Below are 25,879 nucleotides of genomic sequence, written 5' to 3'. Positions count from 1 at the left end.
GAAGGTCAGCCCTACAAAAAATATACAGTGATGGTCGGAGAGAGGTAATTCAGTTAGAGATATTTGTTATGCTTAGCCCAGTTGTTATAACTAAGTCTAGTGTATTCCCAAGCCGGTGAGTTGCATTTGTTATATGCTGTATTAGGTCAAAGCTATCCAGTAGATTTTTTAGTTCCATAGTTTTGGAGTCTGTTTTCTTATTAAAATGGATGTTCAGGTCTCCATTTAGGATCACCTTATCATATCCGGTAACACATAGTGAGATCAGTTCAGAGAGCTCCTGTATAAATACTGGTGAGTGTCTAGGCGGGCGGTATATTGTGACAATAATAGTTGATTCTATTTTTAGTTCAATGGCAAGATATTCCATTGACATGAACTCGCCTAGTTCTGTGATTTTAAACAAGAGTTTTGAGGAGAAGATTGCTGCAACTCCTCCGCCCCTTTTATTTTTTTTCAAATATCGATCGCGTTTATTGATCCAGCGCTGGGTACTGGAAATATGTATTCCATGCTGTTTTGCGGCTCTGCAATGACTTGGATCCCCTCGGGTGGCTTGCCCGAGAAGTAAAATGAGGAAGCTGGATGTTTCGTGACGTCTGCCAATTGGTTCAAACTCTTTCTCTGAACCTCGACCCCGCAGGATTAATAAATTGGCAGGGTCAGGGTTCGTGGTGGAATCTGTTCGCTGGCGGAGTTGGCTAACTCCGACTCCGCGAGGTTCGTGGCCCCGAGATTGTGACATGGTGCACGGCATACCGAGTAAGCTCCTTAGGCGCCTGTCTAGTCCGCAGTGCTCTGGGTGCAGGTAGAGTTCTGCTCTTAAGACCTGTCGACCTGGATTGAGGGATCGACCTCCTTGGAGGGTTGTCTCCCCGGTGCGCCAGCTGGCCCCACGGCATTGTGGGGGGGAAGCCTCCTTGGGAGCGCTTCGGAGCGGTGTGCCAGGGGCAGAAGGGTCTTCACCTATTTTAGGCCCTGTCCGATACTCTGGCGATGTGGGGGGTGGTGTCGCCAGTGACCGTCTGGTGGGGTCTCGATGCCGCAGCCTCGTTGACCTCACCAGGCCCTTTTTTCAGGGGGTCCTGGCGCCCGGGATGTGGCCTGGGGCTGGGACCTCCTCCGCACCCCGCTGCTACGGCCTTGCCACGGGGTTGTTTTTTTTTTACCCCGACCCGCGATGTTGGGGGTTGTGAGTTTTTTTTTTTGGCTTCACATCCGTTCCCTGGTGGCGTGCGCGATGCGCGTCCGAGTAGTTGCGGGCCCTTCTATACAAAGGTAAGTCCCACGGTCTGCTCACCCTGTGCGTTTGAGGTACTGAACCCTCTTCGCACAGTCGGGTCCGATCTCCCTCCCGTCCCTCACTAGGGGGGGGGGCCTGGATCCTCCCCGGTATTCTGATGGTTGTAGGGGACCTCAGCGGGTACATCTGTCAGGCTTTCCGCTCTGCTCCACTCTTGTGTTCCAATAGAGCAGAGCGCAAAGCTATACGAAAAATAACGAAGGTTATCCTATAACCCTAGTTATTGGAGTATAGCGAGCGCTCTGCTCTGAGGACCCCACGTGTCTTCTGTTTCGGCGGTGAAAGACTGGGGAGCGTGAATATTTTAGGCAACCAACTTGTGTTTAGCGTTTCTCTGATTGGCCAATACGCCCATGTGACCACGGCAGCGCGAGAGAGCTGCAGCGCGGAAATAGGCTGTCTATTGCCTCGCGCTGCAGCGCGGAAATAGGCTGTCTATTGCCATTCTCTAAGACAAACTCTAACCTTAACCAGCTCCTTAACAGCGCCTAAACATAACCCTTCTAACCTTAAGCAACTCCGAAACAATGCCTAACCTTAACCAACTCCGAAACAATGCCTAAACTTAACCGGCGAAAGAATGCATGTTAAAAAATATTGCCATTCTCTAAGACAAACTCTAACCTTAACCAGCTCCTTAAAGAGGAACTATCTTATAAATGGCCTTTTTCAGTGTAGCATTGTTTCCTAGCTATGTGGACTTATATTAATATGATCTATGTCTCTAATTCTCATATTAGCGCATTCTTCCAATTCTCATCTCACAATATTCACCCTCACTGAACTGAGTCATCTGAAAATGTGATGATTTGTGATGTCAGAGAGACACCGCTGCATGTTAATGTGCCAGATGCCGCGCAGGCCACACAGTGGTTTAGGAGCCCAGCCTCAAAACGGCTCGAGATCTTCAGGTAGAAAAATGCTGTTTTTGAGGACTTGATTAGAAATACAAAACAATGAATTAAAAAAAATATATAATTACAGAGGTGTTCCATAAACTCACAGGAATTGTGTAAAAGTGCCCAAATAGTGAAATAAATAGTAAAATAGTTCCCCTTTAACAGCGCCTAAACTTAACCCTTCTAACCTTAAGCAACTCCGAAACAATGCCTAACCTTAACCAACTCCGAAACAATGCTTAAAGTTATGCCTAAACTTAACGGCGAAAGAATGCGAATGCACGTTAAAAAAAAAAAAAAAATTGAAGGGAATCGAACTTGCCAGCAACGGGCCGTAGGATCCACAGCAATGCAGCGCTGCCAATTGAGCTAGTTCTGGATAGTAAAAAAGGGCGGATTACTGCTACATAATGCCGCGGGGCGTGGCTAGACGCAAGTTGGGCGTGGTTAGACACAAGTTGGTTGCCTTTAATATTCACGCGACGCGTAGGAGCTGGTAGTATGGCCATGGCCCCGCTTATGTATGAGCGGATGTGGGCGTGGCCAGGCAGGTGAGGAGCGTGCATGTGGTTGAACGTTTTCATGATAGCATATGATTAAAGGGACAGTTCCAATAGAGCAGAGCGCTCGCTATACTCAAATAACTAGGGTTATAGGATAACCTTCGTTTTACAAGTAGTGCTTAGTCCAACAAACACACCTTATCGTCCATAATCAACATCCATATAATCCATTTAGTCTTTTTCCTAATATCCAATAGTTCGCTAGGCCAGGGGTTCCCAAACTTTTCAGGCCAGGACCCAGAAAATAAGGCGTCAGAGAGTCGCGGCCCAATGCACATCGTCAGTTTTTATTTTATTTTTTTTTGCCAGGCGACCGATTTTTTACGCCAAATATCACTTCAATCCTATTAAGTTAGTTCAAGTTAGTTATTCATTTATATGTGCTATTTATGAGAGGGCTAACTTGTTGCAAAATAATGATGATAATAATAATAGCCTCATTAAAATACTATTGTTGCTTCGGTTGTTTTCAGCATTTTATGTGCATAATCTGTTATTTAGTTTGAAATGTTCGTTGAAATAAGTAGATTTTTCGTTTGTTTATTTATTAAGTTAATATAAAACCATATAGTCACATTTTAGAATACAATAGAATAGAATTTTAGAATACAACTAGAAACACTGTCCTGGCCTGCTTCTAAGTTCAGTGGCCTGACAAAATAAAAAATACGTTTTTTTTTTCTTTCTTTTTTTCTTTCTTTTTTGGAAATCATCTCGCGGCCCACCTGTGGCTGCTCGCGGCCCACCTTTGGGTCGCAACCCCGACTTTGGGAACCACTGCGCTAGGCGATCGCGATTGTCAAACGTGTCCTGCTCACTGCTGCTCACAACGACTACCTAGTTGTTTGTGGGCTGTGGGGGCTGGTACTAACACACTAATAGCTGGCCCATGATGTTCATAACGTAGACAATACTGCCACCTGGTGGATTTTGATCGCCATTGCAATTCCAACGTTGTGCCAGGGAGCTCCGGCTAGATGTTTAGGATGGGGATCAAAGGAAAAATATCAAAGGATCCAAAAACAAGTATTGTGAAACACGAGTATACTCGTTAATGGCACCCAAAGAGTTAATAAGATACTCTCACCATATCTAGTTTAATATGATACTCTCACCATATCTAGTTTAATAAGATACTCTCACCATATCTAGTTTAATATGATACTATCACTGTCTAGTTTAATATGATACTCTCACCGTATCTAGTTTAATATGATACTCTCACTGTCTAGTTTAATAAGATACTCTCACCATATCTAGTTTAATATGATACTCTCACTATGTCTAGTTTAATATGATACTCTCACCGTATCTAGTTTAATATGATACTCTCACCGCATCTAGTTTAAGGCGAGACACTGCAGGTGAATAGTCAAATATACTTTTTTTGTTGATTTTGAGATTGTTATATTTTGCTTCCTAAACATGTCTTCTATGAAACTAGTGACAATAAAACGTCAATAACACACATTTAGTTGTTTATTTTACATCATTTTGCCTTATTGCATCCATAAATGTGCACATATTTAATGGGGAAGTGCCTCATTTGCATATATAAACATACATTTCAGAAAACTTGCAATATATTTTTTCTTGGTTTATATGTACATAACAAATTGGGAAAGTTTCATAGTGATATCTATTCAAATATTTTTTGCCTATTAGGGGGTACTACACTGTACTACACTGTTTGTAGCCTGTGTAGTTCTGTTCAGTTCAATAACATCATTATTATTATTCAGTTATCAGGCATGTGTTGGTTGTCTATTACTAATGGTTTGATTAGGTATTGTGTTTGTAAATATCTGTTTAAAAAAAAAAGTATGGCATTTTACAATACAGAACTTTGAAGGCGTTTTCCCAAAAATGAGTTTTAAGAGTTTTTCCTCATACTCTGAGCCAGAAATCTCCACTTCAGTAGCACACACATACACCAAACTGTCCAGTTCTATTCATATCTATGTTCTGAAGGTATTTACAGAAGGGTTTGTTGATATCGCATTCATACCCTGATTTATATCACATTTTATTCCTAAAAACATGGCGAAATATGGAATTTTACCATAAAAATGGACTGAATGGAGTATTTTCTGATTTATGGAGTGATAAAAAGAGATATCCAAAATCCCCTCTGTAATAACCTTTGGCTCTAATATGTCAACAAAATGAAACTATAATTTTGAAAATGGCTTTATCCAATGTTCAGATTTCTGTCCTGGAATTATATGCAAATGTGTGCATATTTAAGTAGATAATGCCTCATTTGCATATTTAAACATACAATTTCAGAAAACTTGTAATACAAAAAAGTCTTGTCTTAATATAAGTAATCAACTGGGGAAGTTTCATTGTGATATCTATTAGTTAATTTTTTTACCCTATTCACCTGCAGTGTCTCCCCTTAATATGATACTCTCACAATATCTAGTTTAATATGATACTCTCACCATATATAGTTTAATATGATGTCTTCACCATATAGTTTAATATGATACTCTCAGGTAGAAAAAACCTGTATTCCAATCACATGCAATTTTCACTTCATAAAGCACACAGACCAAATTATGAATTATCATTTCAATCTATATGTCTCCCTCATCTCCTTTAAAACACTCTTGCTCTTTAATTGTAAAGAGTTAACGTGGCCAGCGGATTTCTTTCAGTTCTCATGTCATTATAGAGGTTGCATCAAGATAACAAAAGTCCTTCATCCATTTGTGTGTGTGTGCACTTATTTGATAACCAGCGGGCTATTCACCATGGAACACCATTTGATGGAAGCCGAGGTAGAATACCTTGGTGATGGATAATTGCCAATATTATAATAAAATGAAAGCAAATTATATCATTAACATTAAGCAGGTCATAATCACCCCCATGAGACTGAAAACATTTAAAAACCCTTTATGGTGCAAAGTATCTAGAAATATCTACACGATGCAAAGAAAAAAGTTATTTAGTCAGGTGACAGACAGTGGCCTCAGTTGGACAGATTTACACACAGGTGTCAAGTTCACCTCCAGGTTATCAAAATAAACCAGGGATACTAATCATGAATGTCAATTCTATAATGAATTATATAATGACGTGTCAATAATGGCACTATATCACAGTCAAAATGAAATTAGGTTGAATGTCTGAATACGACTATCTTGAGACATGCCTCCATGTGGATGAACCCCTCCCCCCAGGCAACGGGGTGCCAGTGGCTCAGGAGGTAGAGCAGTCGTCTGGCAATCCGGAGGTTCCCGGTTTGATTCCCGCTCCTCCCGGGCAGCGTGTCGATGTGTCCTTGAGCAAGACACTTAACCCCTAATTGCTCGCAATGAGCAGGTTGGCACCTTGCATGGTTGCCTCCGCCGTCGGTGTGTGAATGTATGAGTGAATGTGTGGGTAAAATGTGAGTAACAAATTGTAAAGCGCTTTGGATAAAAGCGCTATATTAAAAAGCAGCCATTTACCAACTGGCTTCTCTCTCTCTCTCTCTCTCTCTCTCTCTCGCTCTCTCTCTGTGTGTGTGTGTTCTGATTGGAGGAGAGTTTCAGTGACATGTGAGTTTCAGTGACATGTGATCCTGATGATATCAAAGTATGCTTGACTAGCAGAAGCAAGCAACCGTTGCCATGGTGATTAGCCGTGGAATAACTTTTGCTAAACACATACACACACAAATACACTGTTTGCCAAGTGATACAGATGGTCAAACTGTGTATTCAGGCATTTTACTGAACTTAACTCTGAAATGAATGGAGTGAGATGTAAAATTGCTTATACCAGTAATTACTTGGGCAACAATGGTTCAGGAGGTAGAGCCATTGTCTAATAATCAGAAGGTTCACGGTTCAATTCCGGCTCCTCCTGGCAGCATGTCGGAAGTGTCCTTGAGCAAGACACTTAACCCCTAATTGCTCCTAATTGCAGGTTGGCACCTTGCATGGTTTATGCCGCCGTCTGTGTGTGAATGTGTATATTATTGAAATATTGAGCCCTGTTCAAAATACATTACGACGATGTGACTGCTCTGTGTGTAAGGGGTTTGTGTATGAGTGAGTGTGTGCATGATCACTTCTATATTTACTTCTTGCTGTTAGCTGATTGGCTATCCTCCCTGTCCGTCAAGACGCTGAAGGAGAGCTTCATCAAGGCCATTGGCTCTGGCCTGAGCTTCAACCTGCAGAGGGTGGAATTTCACATCTCTTCTGAACCGATCAGAGAGGACCAGGCACTGCGCCAGACCAAAATGCACCTGGATGAGGAAGAGGAGGAGGGGTGGCTGTTTGAGGTGAGAGAGGAAGAGAGAGAGAGACGGGGGGCCGTGTCTGAAATCCCTCAGTACTTACACAATCAGACAGAAGCTACTAACCCTACTACTCTCAGTACCTACACAATCAGACAGAAGCTACTAACCCTACTACTCTCAGTACCTACACAATCAGACAGAAGCTACTAACCCTGTAAAGCGACTATTTAAAAGTGACAACTAAAAGCCGCTGAGAGGGCTTGGGCAGGGAGATCTGTCCGACACGCGAGTCCAATGAATGAGCCTGAGTCCGTAGCTACAGTTCAAGGGTGTTTATTTTAGCCTTCGGTTACATGCTCTTGCAGATGGTATACAATGGATTTTGATGGTAAATAAGTAACGTAGCACGGTCAACAGAAATATACAAATATACAGAAAACTACAAACCCCATTACCCTCAGTACCTACACAATCAGACAGAAGCTACTAACCCTACTACCCTCAGTACCTACACAATCAGACAGAAAGCTACTAGCTTTGGATTCCTTTTCCGTATGTGACCTAGTTTTTGCCATTTTCACACATGCAGTAGGACAATGATCACTATTAATTAGCAGGGACGTGCACAGGACTTTAGAGGGGCAGGTGCTCAAAGGCAGAAAAGGGCACTTGTCCTATGCACGTGCAAAGTGCTCAAGCCTGATTTTTGGGGGCCCTTTTTGGGTGGGGGTGCCCCCTTTCTATGCTTTTTGGGGGTGGGTGGGGGGGCCCCCTTTCTTTGCTTTTTGGGGGGTTTTGTGATCAAATATTGAATATTGAACTATAATAATCAGTGCAGGAGCTCACTTATCCTTGAAAGACACTTTTATCACGGACTTAAAAGGCCCATACATCTCCATAAATGTTCAGGGGGGAGGGAATAAGTGCTTAAAGGAAAACTTCAACATTTTGGGAAATTAGCTTATTTAACATCTTCCCTGGAGTTAGACAAGAAGATGCATACCTTTTTTTGTCTCTGTGCATGCAGTAGGCTTAGGGAACGCCTGCACCGTTGGCGTAGCTTAGCTTCATCACTGGAAGTGGGGCAGTCCTTTACCCTGAAGTTCCCTACAGTCACGAAATACACTCCAAATACAACTCAAACGTTCCTGTAAACATGTTGTGACCTGTGTATTTACCACGTGGAGAAATAAAAAATAATTGAATTCGACATTTATGTTTTTTAAGCAAATATACTCAGAATTTTTTTTTGCCTAACCACTCCTGTCGGGGCGCAGTGATTTCACGCAACGCAGTGCTACTTTCTAACGTGACGCCAGTGTTTGTTTACATGTTCATTTCATTCAAAGGATCCGAACCGATTGAAGTTTATGGATACCATGCCTTCAAATCCTCTTACCTTGACGATTAAAAGCCTCCACAATTTAGAAAACAGTATTTCCATGGCTGGTGTTGATATGCTGCTAGCTAACGAAAACCAACAAACACAGAACCGGACACTAAAGCAGATAACGAAGCATCTAATATACTTCCGGTCGGGGGGTTTCAAAATAAAAGAGCGACGTCTAAAGCACCGGAAATACGTTTATTTTGTACATCATCTAACGTTAACACGAACCTAAACTAACGTTACAACTAACCTAAAGTTACTTTAGGTTCGTGTTAATGTTAGATAATGTACAAAATAAACGTTTTTCCGGTGCTTTAGACATGGTATCCATAAACTTCAATCTGTTCAGATCCTTTGAATGAAATGAACATGTAAACAAACACTGGTGTCATGTTAGAAAGTAGCACTGCGTTGCGTGAAATCACTGCACCCCGACAGGAGTGGTTAGGCAAAAAAGAAATCAGAATATATTTGCTTAGAAAACGTAAATGTCGAATTCAATTATTTTGTATTTCTCCACGTGGTAAATACACAGGTCACAACATGTTTACAGGAACGTTTTTGAGTTGTATTTGGAGTGTATTTCGTGACTGTAGGGAACTTCAGGGTAAAGCACTGCCCCACTTCCAGCGATGAAGCTAAGCTACGCTAACGGTGCGGGCATTCCCTAAGCCTACTGCATGCACAGAGACAAAAAAAATTATGTATCTTGTTGTCTAACTCCAGGGAAGATGTTAAATAAGCTAATTTCCCAAAATGTCTGAGTTTTCCTTTAACACTTTGAGTGCCACGAGGTGGCGCCAGAGGTAGCGCTTCAATGCCACCATCGGCGCCAATGTTACGCTTAATATCGCCTAATCTATGTTTTAAATTATGGCTATGTGTCTAATCTGCCCGTCGCTTATCAAAGAATCCTTTTCCAGTCAGTGCTGTCAAGGCAGATTGGTTTTTTATCGCTTCATTTCCGTTTGAGAGCATTTTGAAAAGCACCCGTTTTGAGGTAAAAAAACAGTTCATTCTAGACCATTCTATGATAATCGTCTTTTACTGGAATATTCCAGAACGTTGATATTTGTCGGCCTATTTATGAATCGTTTTCAAATAAACGCTAGATGATCAATATTATACGTGCACGCAAGCACATTCGATCCGCGCACGGATAATCGCCGTGTTCATTTCCTCTTGGACTTTTACAGTGAAACCGAAAGATCCCATTTCACAAAACAGCCTATATCTTCATCAAAATTAGTCTGATTATCCTAACACTGATAACATAGATTCCTTACCTGACATCAGATGGTATCCAACTGGTATATTCCAATTCCTGATCACCATTCGAAAAAATCGATAAGTGTATGGATCCAACGTGTGTACAGTGCAGTACATGATTCCGCGGGTCTGAGAGGCTCCAGAATGAACTGTGATAACCCCGGCTGCATCAGTGGACTGGAAAATGTGGAGTACAGGATTTTTTCCCCCATCCATTTTCATTGAGTCCATTCCAAAATCCCTTATGTCATCTGGGAGACGATAGGGGGCGCTTTTTTCCACATCTGATCGCCGGCGGCGCTCGGGTATACTAGGGTAGGATCGCGTGATGCAATATGATTTCAGAAATTCAGAGAAATCTCGTGAGTGGCTTTCAACATAACTATCGGAAACCCGAGATATCTCGTGAGTGGCAGTGAAAGTGTTAAGTAGGCTTGGGCGGTATCACTTTTTTCATACCGTTATACCTTGATTATATAATACCCCGGTGTACGGTATTGAACGGTATGACTTTCATTTTCATCATCGGGGGGGGGGGGGGGGGGGGGGGGGTGGCAACCCGTGGCAATGTTACCAAGTAAACAAATCGCGGAGATGGCCAGTTAGCCCGCAGCATCCGAGTGCTACTATCATTAGCTCTCAGAATGGAGCCACTAGCCAGAAGCCCGCAGCATCCTAGTAATACTAACTGTTGTGAAGGGCCAGATTAAACTGAGAATCTACCTTTATTGTTTGATATACCTTGTATATTATTTATATATATACACAGAATATCCCTTTACCTGCGTTCAAACCATAGTAATATTCACTTTCCTTATGAATAATGCCCCCCCTGACGGCGGCGCCAGGCAGTCTCGCACTCAGACAGGTGCAATGGGCGAGTTTGGGGCAAGTCAGAACATGCCCGGAGACAGCGTATTGATACCAGACAAAGACTGCGGTTTGGGACTAGATTGTCACTTAAGTATATATACAGCGCAAGGTGCGCACACCAGTTAGTTCAGTTCAGTACCTTACCCCAACCTTACCCCGAGCACCTGCTTGTCCATCTAAACAAGCCAACGTAGTTCATCGTGGTGAAGTGAGCAACTCGTGCGTTGAGAACATGTGCGAATAGAATAGTAAAGTGTCAGAGTTTAATGCAGTAACGTCAAGATTGCAGAACCATTACTGGTTGGATTATATTGATTTGGAACGTGGTACCCGGAGAAGAGCATCGTTGATTTCCACTATCGTTTGGGATTCAACCTCGTGAGGATTACAACTCGGGCTGGCCTCGTGGATGGAGGCTGGCTAGCTGTCATCAATGCTATCTAGCATTTGGATTACAATTATTACTTTGCTGCTGATCAAGGGAGTTTACAAGGACCGACTCCTGTACCTGGAGTCTCTTTATTCCTCATTGAATCAGACGGAGTACCCGAACATTCCTCTACCCTCAAGGCCTTACACCCCCGGAGGGAACCCATTGTCTCCAGGCGGTACCAGTGTTGCCCTATATAGTTGCTACTATACGACAGGTGGTGTCAACTTAGACCCATCGTAGGATTCCTGCTATTCTTAGTGACTCATGCTATTGACTGACTTTACGCATATTCTTCGCCATACAAGCGCGACCCTAATTCTCATTCTGTAACCTAATGTTGCCTAATAATAATAAATTACCCTCAAATACTATTTCTTTGTCAATGCCGTGTTCTTGTGGGTGTTCACCATCTATATTTGATGTACTGTCTGGCCAGTAATTAAAGTACATAACTAGCAGTGGTTTAATCTATCACAATCTTTAATACAGTCAGGGTTTTGTAACCCCTCAGTTACAATTGGTCCTTCGAGCCGGATAATATTAATGTGTAATATTTAATATAATATTAATATTGACATGGCCACCGGTGGACACTCTCAAAACGGCTCCCCCAAGCTAGAACGCCCGCAGCGCAAACGTCAGCCACCTCCATATCTAGAGGACTTCGCTTTCGTTTTACCCCCTAGCTTATCTAAACGGACGTTAAATACGGATAAAACGGATAGTTTAAGCATGCCCACTCCTATCGACTTGGCGGCCCTGCCAGTAGAGACCCCAGAGAGTTCAAACGAAACTGACTTAGCTCACGGGGGGGGGGACCAAGCGGGACATGACGTGACTATACCTCCAGACAGCGTCACCGGGATAGACCCCGGAGCGCTCCAGGATAAAGAAAGCGCTCCAGGGATAGACCCCGGTGCACAACCAACCCAAGAGCGCGTACCCGAGACAGCCCTCGGCGCGCAACCACGAGAAGAGTACCGCGCTCAGGAGATAGACCTCGGAGCGCGCCAAGAGAACAGGTCTCCACCAAGCCCTGTCAACGCCCGATCACCTCCATCATTGTCATCCCCCAGCGAGGCCGACCAGAGACTGGCGCAAGCCTTTATCGCCACGCTGACAGCTTCAACCGAAAGAGACCGTATCCAGGGTGAGCGCGACCGTCTCCAAGCACAGACGCTTAGTGAGCGCGAACACTCTGCAGTGGAACGAGAACGCATCCGACTAGAAGAGAGTCGCCTCCAGGCTGACGCAGCGATGACCATCAGACTGGAAGAGAGGCGCCTCCAGGCTGAAGAAACCATTCAGCGAGACCGTACCAACGCGCAACGCGATGCACAGCGCGACGCCGCCAATGCACAGCGCGAGGCGGAACGAGACCGCGCCAATGCACAGCGCGACGCCGCCAATGCACAGCGCGAAGCGGAGTGGGACCGCCTGCAGGCGCAGATGATAGAACAATTGATCCAGAGGGCTACCCCCCACTCCTCCACACGGAGCTCCCGGAGATCATCACGACACGGGTCGAGGGCACCTTCCCCTCCCCGACACATCTACACGGGACCCAGCCAGCAGGAAGAACCTGCCTACGTCGCCGAGCCCCCTCCGCAACCAGTCTACACGGGACCCAGCCAGCAGGAAGAACCTGCCTACGTCGCCGAGCCCCCTCCCCGACCGGTCCATACGAGACCCAGCCAACGGGAAGAACCGGCCTACGTCGCCGAGAGACTAACTAGAAGACTCCAAGACCTAGCGGAGGAAGAGGAGGGATATCAAGCCCACCAGCACGAACCTACTTTGGACCAGGAGGCCCAGTACAGCCCCGACCTCAGCCCCGAGTCACTGCGCTACAAACCCCCGACCCAACACAGGGTTGAGTTTAATACACAGTCGGCACCGAGGAGCAGCACCTGGGGGCCCGGCCTCTGGTACCCACCCAGCACTAACCCACGACCCCACGTACGGGGAGACTCGCCCAGGAGGCCTCTCCCCCTACGCTCATCGGTGTCCCAGCCATCCATGGCATCTTACCTTGGCGCACCGACGTTCCCAGACTTTACGCGCAAGGACAGAGCACAGTACACGGAATTACGCATGTGTTTGGAGACTATGATGTCCGATGTCCACGACGAGTCGTACAAATATGCCATCCTCCTCAAGCATCTCAAGGTGCCCAGAGCGCATAACATAGCGCTGGCACATTCCAACTCAAGCACCCCATACTCCGCAGCTCTGGTGGCCCTCGACGCGCGCTATGGACGCATATGGGATTACGTGATCCAAGAAATACGAGATCGACCGCCTCCCCTCAGCCAAAGACAATAGAGCACTGGATGACCTCTCTATCAAGGTACAATCCCTCGTGGGGATGCTGGGGTCCCAAAAGGAGAAGGGGAGACATGAACTGTATGCAAATTCTAATGTGGAGCGGATACTGGAGAAGCTCCCTCCAGCCCGCCAAGAGCGTTTTCGGCGGCAGAGAGACCACCGTGACCCCAACGGCCCAGAGCCATCCCTCCTAGACCTGGCTGCTTTCCTCGCAAGGGAAGTTAGCAGTCTACGACTGGACACATTCGTGTGGAGTGGCTCTAGCCCAAGTGTAACTGAGGGGTACAATTCCCTGACTGTATTGTTAGATATGGTATTTAATACCACTACCTCTTGTACTTTAACTTCTGGCCATCCAGTACATGATATAAGTATGATGAACACTTTCCCACCTGATGAAACGAAGTCCACACAAATGTACAAATCGAATATTTAATATAGCAAAAGGTATATACAACGTTCACTTGTTTACACTTATGATTTGAAATATGCACTTGTATGGCAAATGAGTATTCGTAGGTAAATCAACATTGAATGTCCAATCTCTGGTTACGCAGGGAGTAAGTATACAACCTGGATATTTAGGAACTATAGCGATGGTACTTAAATGATTATAGCTGGATACACTAAGGGGGGGGGGGGGGGGGTCCCGCTGGTTGTAAGACAGTAGGAGGGGGGGGTTAGAGAAGCCGCTGGCGGTATCCCATCTGGCCGACGATTTCTTGGGAGAATTCAAAGTCTTGAACACGGTGCCCACAGAACCTCGGTCCGCAGACGAATACAGCTGGACCCTCTGGTGGACGGTAGCTGCCGGTCCACAACGGAGAGACGTGAGGCGACCTCACTGGTGTAGAGCGCCGTCTCACCTGGAGTCCTCTCCGGGGGGTAGTTCCAACACTCCGCAGTGTTGGCCGTTATCCATGGAATAATCAAAGCACCCAAAGCATAATCCAAGCCGTGGAAGGCTCGCCGTCGTCCGGGTAGAGTAATCCAATATACAGGTCCAGTCGCCCTGGCCCGGAGCTCCTCGGATGCAAGCACCACTAGGGGTCTGCCCAGCCTGGTTAAGCGTCCAGACAACGTCAGGAACGATGGGGGTACTGATAACTCTACAACTCTAACCGAACGATGCACCATACATAAATAGACTATTATTAGCTTAATAGAATACGTCCAACTCGACGGTACAGTGCCAAACTATGACCATTCAACTATCAATCCACACGATATCTCAATGCCTATTCTGAGGCCAAGTAGGCCTTACTACACCACACGTGCGTCGTGGGTGAGGCTTCGCGTCTGTCACTCTGTTGGAGGGTAAAGAACTGGACTAAAAGAAAGTTCTACTTTACTTGCGCCATATATATATGCGCTATGAACAAATAGTACCACTCGTATTTCGCCAGACGTATTCCTACGCGGAACCGGGGCTTGCCACGACATGTTGGGCGGCACGATTGAACTTGAACCTAGGGGTATGGCAACCTGGCGCCAGGTTCTCGTCCAATGGTAGAATGAAACTATTATGGGCTGTTTAGTAGACTAAAGGGATATTCAGTGCATATTGTACAAGGAATATACAGGGGATATCAAACGATATACAAACACTATTTAAATATATATATATAAATAAATATATATATTCGGTTTAATCTGATCCTTCACAACACCAAGAGATGGACCTCGGAGGTCCAACGATAACCGCCGGTCAGTGACAGTTATGCACCAGGCCGAGTCAGTGCCGCAGCACAAGAACCACAGCACCCCCCAGACCAAGGGGAAGTGGAAGATTGTATGCCAGTACTGTGAAAATGAACATTGGCTGTCTCAATGTGACACCTTCAAGAAGCTGACCGCTGACGAGGTGAGTCAGTGGATCAAAGCCAACCGCCGCTGCTTCTGCTGCGCGCGCAGCCATATGGCAGCTGAGTGCCGCCTAAAGAAAAGATGCAGCAAGTGCGACGGCGCCCACTTGGAGGTCCTACACGACAGCAACAAGAAGAAACCCGTACCCCCAAGCAGCTCGAGAGTGAACGTCATGTACATAGACCCTGCGAAGAGCGGGAGCTGCCGAGTGCTCTTGAAGGTGGTCCGAGTGCTCCTGAGCTACGAGGACAAGGTCCTGGACACTTACGCCGTCCTAGATGATGGGTCTGAAAAGACTCTCCTCCTCGCTTCCGCCGCAGCCCAGTTGGGCCTGCGGGGTGCCAAAGAAACAATGACAATCCGCACTATTCAGAGAGACCTGAAAACCATAAAGGGCAAGAACGTCTCATTCACGATAGCAGCGGTCGGGCAGCCCGCGAAGCGGTACAGCATTACTAAGGCATTTACAGGCCATGACAATGGTACCTTTTTTCGGTACTTTAGTCTCTAAAAATGTAATCTACCTACCTCAGTTGTAAAAAATAAAATAAAATCAAAACTTCAAATAACCACATTTTCGACCGTTTTCGGCTTGCCATTGCCCCGACTGCTTTGTTGTTGAATCAAGTCAAATCCTAGGTAAGCGTATATTGTGCGTGTGAACGTTGACATAAAAAAAAAGTTTTATTTAAATTTTGTTGATATCTCACGTGAATCGATACTCTGTAGTACCGACGTGTTTCGGTAAGTACCTTTTTAAAAGTACCGAATTCGGTACCCATCCCTAATAGTCAGTGGACCCGTTTGCCCTGTATGCAAACTGCAGTGGGTCCATGTTACTAGGGAGGGAGGCACAGATGTAATCCTTGACCAGCCTCTCAAAGCATGTCATGACCACAGAGGTGAGTGCCACCGGTCTGTAGTCATTAAGGCCTGTTGGAGAAGAGTTTTTTGGCACAGGGATTATATTTTGACATTTTGAAGCAGGCAGGGACCACGGACTCAGCCAGGGATATATTGAATATGGATGTAAATACTGGGGCCAGCTGGTTTGCACAGGACTTAAGTATTCGTATTTAAACCCTTGAACATTAATCTCACGCTGTGTTCCGTCAATGAGAGCGTGTGTCTCCCCCCCCCCCCCCCCCCCCCCCCCGCGGCAGCCGGCGCGTCAGTGACGTCATTAGCCGGTGAGCTAACGTCGCCACTGCTCGCCCCAAACCTGGCGTAAAATTAGTTGAGTTCATCTGCGAGAGAGGCATCGGCACTCACTATTGAGGGGGGGCTGACTTTATAATCAGTCATCGTTCGTACTCTCCGCCATAAGCCTCTCGTGTTGTTCTGTGTCTCCATCTTGTTTGCATATCGCCGTTTAGCAGCCCGCACCTCCTTGCATAGCATATAGGCTGCTACCTTATACTCTTCCATATTTCCCCATGCTCGGCCCGAGTTGTAAGCAGCGGTACGAGCATTCAGGGCCACTCGGATGGAATTATCCACCCAAGGTTTCTGGTTTGGGAAAACCCGCACCTTCTTTGTGGGGACAATACCGTCAGCTAATGTTGCTATAAAGCTAACAACAACATCAGCATATTCACTGACGTCACTGGAGCTTGACTGTATCATCCCCCAGTCTACGCCCCCCAGTGTGTCCTGTAGCGTGGCCTATGAGCTCTCGAACCACTGCTTCACCTCTCGCGACACAACAGCCTCCCGGGCTCGTTGTTTGTAGCTTGGTAAAAGAATGGTGTCGTGATCTGATTGACCTAGTGGAGGCGCTGGTACTGCCTTATAGCCCTGAAAATGAATGTATTCACATAGTCTAGCTTCTGGGGTAGACTACTGATATTGATATCAGATATGTGATATCACATATGTGATATTTTATATATCACATCATAAAATATGTGATGCAAAAATAGAAAGAGTTTCTGAGATAACATTTCTAAGGGAAGTTATTGACCAGAAATTAACATGGAAACAACATGTTAACTATATTCAAAAAAAAATCTAAGTCAGTAGCAATATTGTATAAATGTAAGGATATATTAAACTACAAAGCCTTGCACATAATTTACTGCTCACTTATACTTCCTTACATATCTTACTGTGTGGAAGTATGGGGGTCGACATTTAAAAAGACAGTAAATCCAATAGTCTTACTGCAAAAGCGGGCCATTCGGAACCTTTTCAAGGCTGGTTACTATGAACACACAAATCCATTGTTTATAAAGTCTAATATTATGAAATTGAATGATTTTGTTTATTATAAAACTATGCAAATAATGTACAGAGCTAAAGCAAAGTTACTCCCAGACGGGGTGCAAAGGTTTTTTTCAATACATGAAAGAAAATCAAAATAATATTATGATTTGAGAGATATTTGTAAATTTACTGTTCAAAAAGCTAAGAAAGGGATTAAAAGGAGGTGTATTTATATTATTGGGGTTAACTTGTGGAACAATGCTGATATACAGTTAAGAATGAGTAATTCGCTTTTGGTTTTTAAGAAAATAGTTTGTAAAGCTATTTTTGAACACTACAAGGGTGAATAATACTGTTTTTTTCCGCTATTTTCTTTTAGAATACTGTTTGAGTCTTAATTTTTGTTAAGAATATAGGACAGGCATATATAAGCATTATGCTTCAGTCTGTACCTTTTCAGTCACTGTAAAATCAAATATTGTTAAATGATGGTGTATATTGTATTGTGTGAGATGATGACTGAATAAACTACTACTGTCTACTACTACTGCATATTTAGGTGGATTATACCCTGACCGTTCCTGCACTTAAAGCTGGCTAGTTCAAGTTTGGGCCTAGGGACAGGGATAAAAGTGGTGATGGAAGGCTGTAGAGGAATTTCTACAAAAACATGGCATCTCTGAAGCAGGGAGGGGTGAGGGGACCTGAGATGATGAGTCTTTTGCCAAAAGAGTATTGCTGAGGGTTATGAAGTCAGATTTCAGACGTTTTGATTGCTGGAGTTTGATATCAACAATTCCAACGTGGATGATGGCAGTGTTTATTGAGGGAATTCACAGAGGAGTGGATGGATGACATTGTTTATATCCAGCACCTTTGCACCAGGTAGCAAGTCTCTGCGTTAGGGACATTGACATGCCTGACCATAGAGGACCCCACCACAACCACAGAAATGGGTGGTGGTGGGTATTTGGCACAGAGTGTCTGGTGTTGAGGCCTCTCCCTGTAATGCTGGTGTTTGAAGAGGCATCTGGTGGGGCAACCACAGGGAGAGCAGACGAGACAGAGACCTGGGAAGAGGGGTGTTCACTCACCAGCTCCAGTGCCAAGGTGCTAAACATGTTGAAGAGCTCTATCTGCGGAGTCGAGCAGGCCAGCACCTGTGTACCACTAGCCCAGCCACCGCTGTCTCACCAGGGATCCTTTAACTGGAACCTGGGAGGCCAGCCCATGGTAGAATGGTTTTATCCTCATCAACAGAGTCATGGGACACATCATATAATATAATATGATATAATAATATAATACAGCTATAGAAACGCTATAGAAAGGACTCTATTGATGTTTGTAATTGTTTGAATTGAAATAGGATTACATAGCTTCCCTGCACCTTTACTGTAAAGCACTCTTGAGCTGGTGTGTGTGTGTGTACTGTATGAAACTGCTCTACTGCCATTCTTGGCCAGGTCGCTCTTGGAAAAGAGATTTTAATCTCAATGGGTCAAATCTGGTTAAATAAAAGTTTATGAAATATAAGACCATTAAACAACAATAAAACAAGGTAGGTGAAAGCAGTGATGACGTGTTTTGTGTCTCTAGGAGAGTCTGTTGGACTCAGATCATCATGTTGCCGTGGCGATGGGACCCCCGGATCTGCCTGGAGCAGAGGTGATACTGACCCACACCGGTTTAAAACATGATAGTAAAACGAACTGACCACTAGAGGGCAGCAAGGAGCCATTGTAAACAAACCAATGCCTCTCTTTCTCCCTAAATAAAAACCTTGTCTTGTTTCTACATCACATCCCTTTCTGACACAATCTTGTTATGACTAAGATATTCACTCTGCATGGATTACAAGATTTCAACTATAATTGTTACGGATGTGTTGCGTCTCCCTACTGGGGCGCGTAACAATAATGCATATAACTTTCTCTTGGGCATTTCCTGGCTGTTAAATTCATATCAAGCCTAGCTAGTGACTGCTAAAATAGCAAACAAGTTATTTATTTGGAACAGTGCATATGGTTGTACAATAGTTTAATGTTGAAAACACTCACGCATGCATGCATGCACACACACACACGGTGGACCGGAGGACCAATCAATCACGCATTAGACAATGATGTGTCTATCTAAGCCAGACCTGGGCAATTTACGACCCGCAGGCCACGTCCGGCCCTTTGGGCATCCGTGTCCGGCCCGCGGTCAATCAGAACGGCGTACCAAACTTCTTTGAGCAGGAGCACGGCGCTAGTCCGCACTCCGGAAATTACCGGAATGCGTTCCACTCGACACCTGGCTACTTTGCATAATAACAACAAGCGTTGGAGCCTCGGGGGGGTGTGGTCTGCGTGCGCGAGCGCCTGTCAGCTCAGTGTGTGTCTCTCTCTACAATACGTAGCTCTGAGCAGACAACACATCACACAGCGTTGGCAGCAGCTATGAATCGTATTGGAGAATTCTGTGTTCACGGCGAAGAGGACAGATATTAGGCTATTATTATTATTATTATTATTATTATTATTATTATTATTGTCTCGGTCTCAATGAAGACTGAGCCGGCGAGCGAGAGTGAATCCAATGATGACTTTGCCTAGCTAACCCGCACAGTCCGCTTCCATTCATTGTGCTAAGCTGGGCTAATAATAATAACGACTTTGGAGAAGTGAGCCAGATAGCTTTCTACAGAACGAGTCAATGAATGAATCACTCTAGAAATAAATAATGCCTAAATGCTGGCTGTGTGTGTGTCTCTGCATTCAGTAGAAGGCTATCTGGTTGCACGTTATTAGCCTAGCTAACCGGCACTATCTGCTTCCATTCATTGTGCTAATCTAGGCTAACGTGCAGCCAAGCTAGGCTAACGTGATGAAGCCCAAGACATCACAACTACTGTATTGCTTTTTGTATAAAGTACAAAATCAATTGCATGTCTTTTAACATATACTGCAAAACATCTCTTCAGTGTTTGTGAAGATTAACAAGTTGAAAATTAAATGGAACACTGATGTAATGATTGTTTTAGTTTTTACTGTTTATTACTTCTATATTTCTATGTTTATTCTTCTGATTACCAGTAGCAGCTAATCAACATATATAATTTACTACTTTTTACAATGGGAGATAATGAATATTGAGCATAATTAAGTTCAAGTTATCATTGGTTCCGCCTTCCAACACAGTTCAGGTTTCTTATGTGGCCCCTTGTAAAAATGTATTGCCCACCCCTGATCTAAGCTGACCCAAGCTTGCACTGCAAAAAAGGTTTTAGTTTTTTTTCACTAGAAACCGTGCCATTCCTCGCCTGGATCAACAATCAATCTCAAATCAACACTATATTATCGGTATTATGTTTCATCATGCATGCATGAAAGGGTGGGGGTTTCTATGCTTCGATCGTCGCCAACGGCATACGTTGTAGAGTAACGTTACAATAACACTTTCTGATCACAACGAAGGCATGCTCTGATCAACGCAAGATTGATACCATATAGCCCTTACCTTGACTAGGATGCATGTACTGCAAAAAGAATATTCCAATTATCTGATCGCCATTCCAAGTATTGATGTTGATCGTGTTGTCAACATAATCCACCAAAGAACATGAATCTGCGGTGCTTGATTCTCCCCAATCCATGTGTTATAAACGTTACTCCTGCCCGACTAGGACAACCCGGACCGGACTTTTTAGATCGACATACAGGCCAAGCCAGAGAGATTCCAAGGATGTGCAATACCGGCCACAAGGCATTAGGCGGCGGTATTGGACACTTGCGATCTCAGACCCATTCCCAATGATAACATCAGGCTCCCTCGATCGATTATGAATGGAAATAGCGAATAAAAGAAATAACGACCAAAACCCGACTTTTCTGGGGTTTGGCGCTCAAGCGATGGCGAGTTAACCCGACTTATCTCGGGTCTGTTAAGTTTTTTGAAATTTCAAATGACAGAGTGGAGCTCGTTCAAATAAACATACCGGTACCTTATTATTAGTGATGCACGATATATCGGCCGATATGGCAGTTTTTTTACACATCGGTATCGGTCCGATATCAAGATAGGGCCGATATTAAAAAAAAATATATATATATATATTTTTTTTTACATGTTTTGGCCTTAAATAGTTTCAAAATATCAGTAATTTCTGAAAATAAGTTACAAAAGTAAAAAAATTATGCGTTTTGGAAAATAGCTCTTTATTTGATTATCATAAAAAAGTGTTTTCTATACAGAGATATCGACATCGGTAAATATCGGTATCGGCCAGAACAGCAATATTAATATCAGTTATCGGTATCGGCCACAATTTTCACATCGGTGCATCACTACTTATTATTTAGGTGAATGTTTCACATTGTAGGAGGACATGCCTGTCACCTGTCAAACAGTGACCACATACTCTGTCTCAACCTCACCTGTTTACCACACTCTGTTTTTCCACATACTCTGTTTTACCACATACTCTGTTTACCACATACCGCTGCTGGCGGGACAAAACCTCCTAACTCCATCTTTTTTTTTTCAACTCAGTAGATCATCCTCCATGTGTGTGGTTTTATAAAGTCTACACAATGGGAAAGCATTAAACCAGCGGTTCCCAAACTTTTTTGGCCGTGCACTGTGAGGGGGGGCTGTCACCTCCCGACCTAGCTGACGCACCCCCCAATGGGTTTCTGTTAGAAAAAATTGTTGCTGGTCTCCGTGCACAGATTTTATTTTTTATTTTATCTCTTTATGGATAGGGAATTTCTTTACATTTACATTTAGTCATTTAGCTGACGCTTTTATCCAAAGCGACTTACAAGTTCTGTACGACAAGACAGCAAGAAGGGTACAACTCTATCAGCTGAGTAACAATGTTCATCAAGTGTTGCGTGTTACAGTGTAGGTTAGTTTATTAGGACAAGTGCATGACAGTAAGGTTAGTCAGGGTTAGATTTTTTTTTTTTTTGTTTTTTTTTTTTTTATCATTTCAGATAGTGGTTGAAGAAGTGAGTCTTTAGTCGACGGCGAAATATTGGACGGGATTCGGCTGTCCTAACTGGGATGGGTAGTTCATTCCACCATTGTGGGGCAAGGACTGAGAATAGGCGGCTTCTCTTTGATGACCCTCCGGGAGCTTGGATAGGAGTAGGTCTGAGGCGGCCAGAAGATGCAGAGCGTAGGGGTCTTGAGGGTGTGTAGTTAGAGACCATTGACCGGAGGTAGGCGGGAGCGGTTCCCTTTGCTGCACGGTATGCTAGGTCGAGGGCCTTGAAGCGGATACGTGCAGCAATGGGGAGCCAGTGCAGGTCCCTAAGAAGTGGGGTGACATGGGCCGACTTCGGTAGGTTTGATATCAGGCGGGCCACTGCGTTTTGAATGAGTTGAAGAGGCTTGGTGGCAGTGGCCGGGAGGCCAGCTAGCAGTGCGTTGCAGTAGTCGAGGCGGGAGATGACTGTTGATTGGACGAGGAGTTGGGTGGCTTCTTTTGTCAGGAAGGTGCGTATCCTTCTGACGTTGCTCAGGAGGAATCTGCAGGTTCTGGTTGTCGCTGCGATGTGAGCAGAGAAGTTCAACTGGTCGTCGAGGACAACACCAAGGTTCTTGGCGGTCGGGGACGCGGTCACAGCTGCATTCTCGACTGTGATGGAGAGGTCGGTCAGGGGGGAGGATTTGTCCGGCAGGTGGAGCAATTCTGTTTTGCTTAGGTTCAGTTTGAGGTGGTTGGTCGTCATCCAGGCGGAGATGTCGGACAGACAGGCCGAGATCCGCTCAGAGACGTGGATATCTGAGGGAGGGAAGGAGAGGAAGAGTTGAGTATCATCGGCATAACAATGATATGAGAAGCCATGAGACGTGATAATGTTACCCAGTGATTTAGTGTAGAGGGAGAAGAGAAGGGGTCCTAGGACCGAGCCCTGGGGGACACCTGTGCGGAGGGGGCGGGTGGCCGACAGAGTCCCTTCTCCATGACACTTGGTAGGAGCGGTCGTTGAGGTATGATGTCAGCCATGTCAGCGCAGATCCAGCCACTCCCATTCCTGCGAGGGCCGCGAGGGGGATCTGATGGTTGACTGTGTCGAAGGCTGCAGATAGATCTAGGAGAATCAGGACAGAGGAGAGGCCTTTTGCTTTTGCTAAGTGAAGTGCCTCTGTGACCGCAATGAGGGCCGTTTCTGTGGAGTGGCCAGTCCGGAAGCCAGACTGATTGGGGTCTAGGAGGTCATTCTGTAAGAGATAAGCAGTAAGTTGGTTGGATACAGCACGTTCAAGTGTTTTAGAAAGAAAGGAGAGAAGAGACAGGACGATAGTTGGCTATGACGGTGGGGTTCAGGGTTGGTTTTTTTATGAGGGGCGTGACTCTGGCTTGTTTTAGGGAGGTGGGGACCACCCCCGAGTTGAGTGAGGAGTTGATGGTTGCAGTTAGGAATGGGAGGATGTCCGGTGCTATGGTCTGGAGGAGTGGGGAGGGTAGCTGGTCCAGCTGGCATGTAGTCGGACGGTTCGACGTTACCAGTGTCAGGGTCTCGGCTTCTGTAATGGGAGAGAAAGATGACAGAGTGAAGGATGAGGTTCTCGATTCAGCGTTTGGAATGGGTGGGGGTTGGGAGAAGGAGCTGCGGATGTTCTCCACTTTTTCCTCAAAGAAGATCGCAAAGTCTTCGGCAGAAAAAGATGAGGGAGGAGGGGGTGGGGGGGGGGGAGTGAGGAGGGAGGACATGGTAGCATGCAGTTTGCAAAGATTCTTGGCAGAGGCCTCGATCCTATGGTGAAAGAAAGAAGCTTTGGCATTAGTAATGGTTTTGGAGAATGTTAACAAGAGGTTGTGATATGTGTCGATGTCAGCAGTGAGGCGTGATTTTCTATACTTCCTCTCAGCCGCTCTCAGGACCTGTCTTTGTTCTCTCACTGCATCCGTCAGCCATGGACTGGGTGGGGAACGGCGGGCAGGTTTCTCAACGAGGGGACAGAGCTTGTCAAAGGAGGTTGCAAGGGCTGAGAGGAGGGTGGAGGTTGCCATCTCTGTGGGGAGAGCAGAGAAGGTGTCACTCAAAGGTAGAGCGGATATTATGTCAGAGGAGAGGGTGGAGGGGGATAGGGAGGCCAGGTTACGTCTGAGTTGGGGTGAAGACCTTTCGGTTAAGCATGAGAGTTAGTGAGAAGGATATGAAGGAATGGTCAGATACATGTAGGGGAGTTACCGTGGTGTTAATGATGCTGGAGTTACGGGAAAATATGAGATCCAAGGAGTTGCCTGCTTTGTGGGTGGGAGGCATGGCAGTGGGAGTCAGGTCAAATTGTTGTAGGAGGGAGACCACTGGGACCGACTGAGATGAGTTTAATTAAAATGTTCACGACAACATGGATGCATGTACTCTGCCAGCATGTTTAATATCCATAATACTAAAGGTTTGACTAAGATTTTTATGAAATTTTATTGTAAAAAAAAAAATTACCACCATTAGCCTTTTCATGTCACGCACCACCTAGAGGGCGCTCGCGCACCACAAGGGGTGCGTGCACCACAGTTTGGGAACCACTGCATTAAACCAATCATCTGTCTAAACCTCGTAACTCTCTTCGCCCTCAAATCTGTGTTTGTTTTTTTCATCTGCTGAAAAGTTGGGTTTTTGGAGTTATGAGGTTTTGTCCCGCCAGCAGCGATACTCTGTTTTACCACATATTCTATTTTACCACATACTCTCCTTTCCTTTGGTTGCCATGTTTTTCTATGTTGTCTCTTTCAACTGCCTAGTAGTTAGTGAGCAGGTACTTGGTTAGAGTCTGTCTCTACTTTCTACCTCTGATATATTCAAGATTTTTAACCTCCCTCTCTTCCCCCCCCCCTCTCTATATCTCTGTCTCTATTTCTCTATCTATCGCTATCTTTCTCTCATGCAGCCCCTCCCTGCCCCCCCCTCCTTTACTCTCCTGTCATTCAGTGATGTCATCTGTTTGGCCACGCCCCTAACAGAGGAAGACCCTGCCTACTGGGACAGCTTCCAAAAGAAGGAGGAAGCACCAGAAAGACAGAAGACATGAGACGATAGAGATGTGTGACAGTGTCACCTAATGAATAAAGTGTCTAATTAAATGAATGAATGAGGATGCTTTCCTTCGTTATGATATACGTTCCCTGTATGATTGGGATGAGGGGGAGAGTGCATGGGGCTTTAGAAGGAGATAGAGGACAAGGTGTGTGAAGGATGGAGGAGGGTCATTTGTTTGAGTACCTTGGAAGTGAGGAGCCAGGTGAAACCTCCATTAAGCCTTTTCTTATACCTAGATTGCAGTCTGAACTTAATCCTGGACTCCCAAGAAGTGGTTAAACCACATGATGTGTTTGGATAGATTGTTTGGATCTTCTGCAGGAACACACCATGAGCCAACTAGTTTGACTCGACTGAATTGGATGAGCTCTGGGTAGCCAGTGAGATATTTCCTTACTGAAATGGATGAGAGCCTTTGTGTAGCCGGTGATATCTTTCCTTACTGCACTGGATGAGAGACTGTGTAGTAAT

At 45.0% G+C, this 25,879-nt stretch overlaps 1 protein-coding gene across 2 annotated transcripts in view; it reads left to right on the top strand.

Moving 5' to 3' along the window:
* Window positions 1-25,435, top strand: part of aasdhppt (aminoadipate-semialdehyde dehydrogenase-phosphopantetheinyl transferase) — a 51,457-nt gene extending 26,022 nt beyond the window's left edge. Inside the window, exons 6-8 of one of the 2 annotated variants that reach the window (XM_084318734.1) lie at window positions 6,886-7,047; window positions 18,969-19,037; window positions 25,260-25,435. In XM_084318734.1, the coding sequence (XP_084174860.1) occupies window positions 6,886-7,047; window positions 18,969-19,037; window positions 25,260-25,400 (372 nt within the window). In that variant the 3' untranslated portion in view covers window positions 25,401-25,435. The remainder of the gene's footprint in view (window positions 1-6,885; window positions 7,048-18,968; window positions 19,038-25,259) is intronic. The other variant, XM_084318735.1, reaches the window with a different exon arrangement.
* Window positions 25,436-25,879: the final 444 nt, after the last annotated feature.

Source organism: Notolepis coatsorum (assembly GCF_963971535.1).
Source record: "Notolepis coatsorum genome assembly, chromosome: 1".
NCBI lineage: Eukaryota > Metazoa > Chordata > Actinopteri > Aulopiformes > Paralepididae > Notolepis > Notolepis coatsorum.
This window is presented reverse-complemented; position numbering and strand designations above follow the sequence as displayed.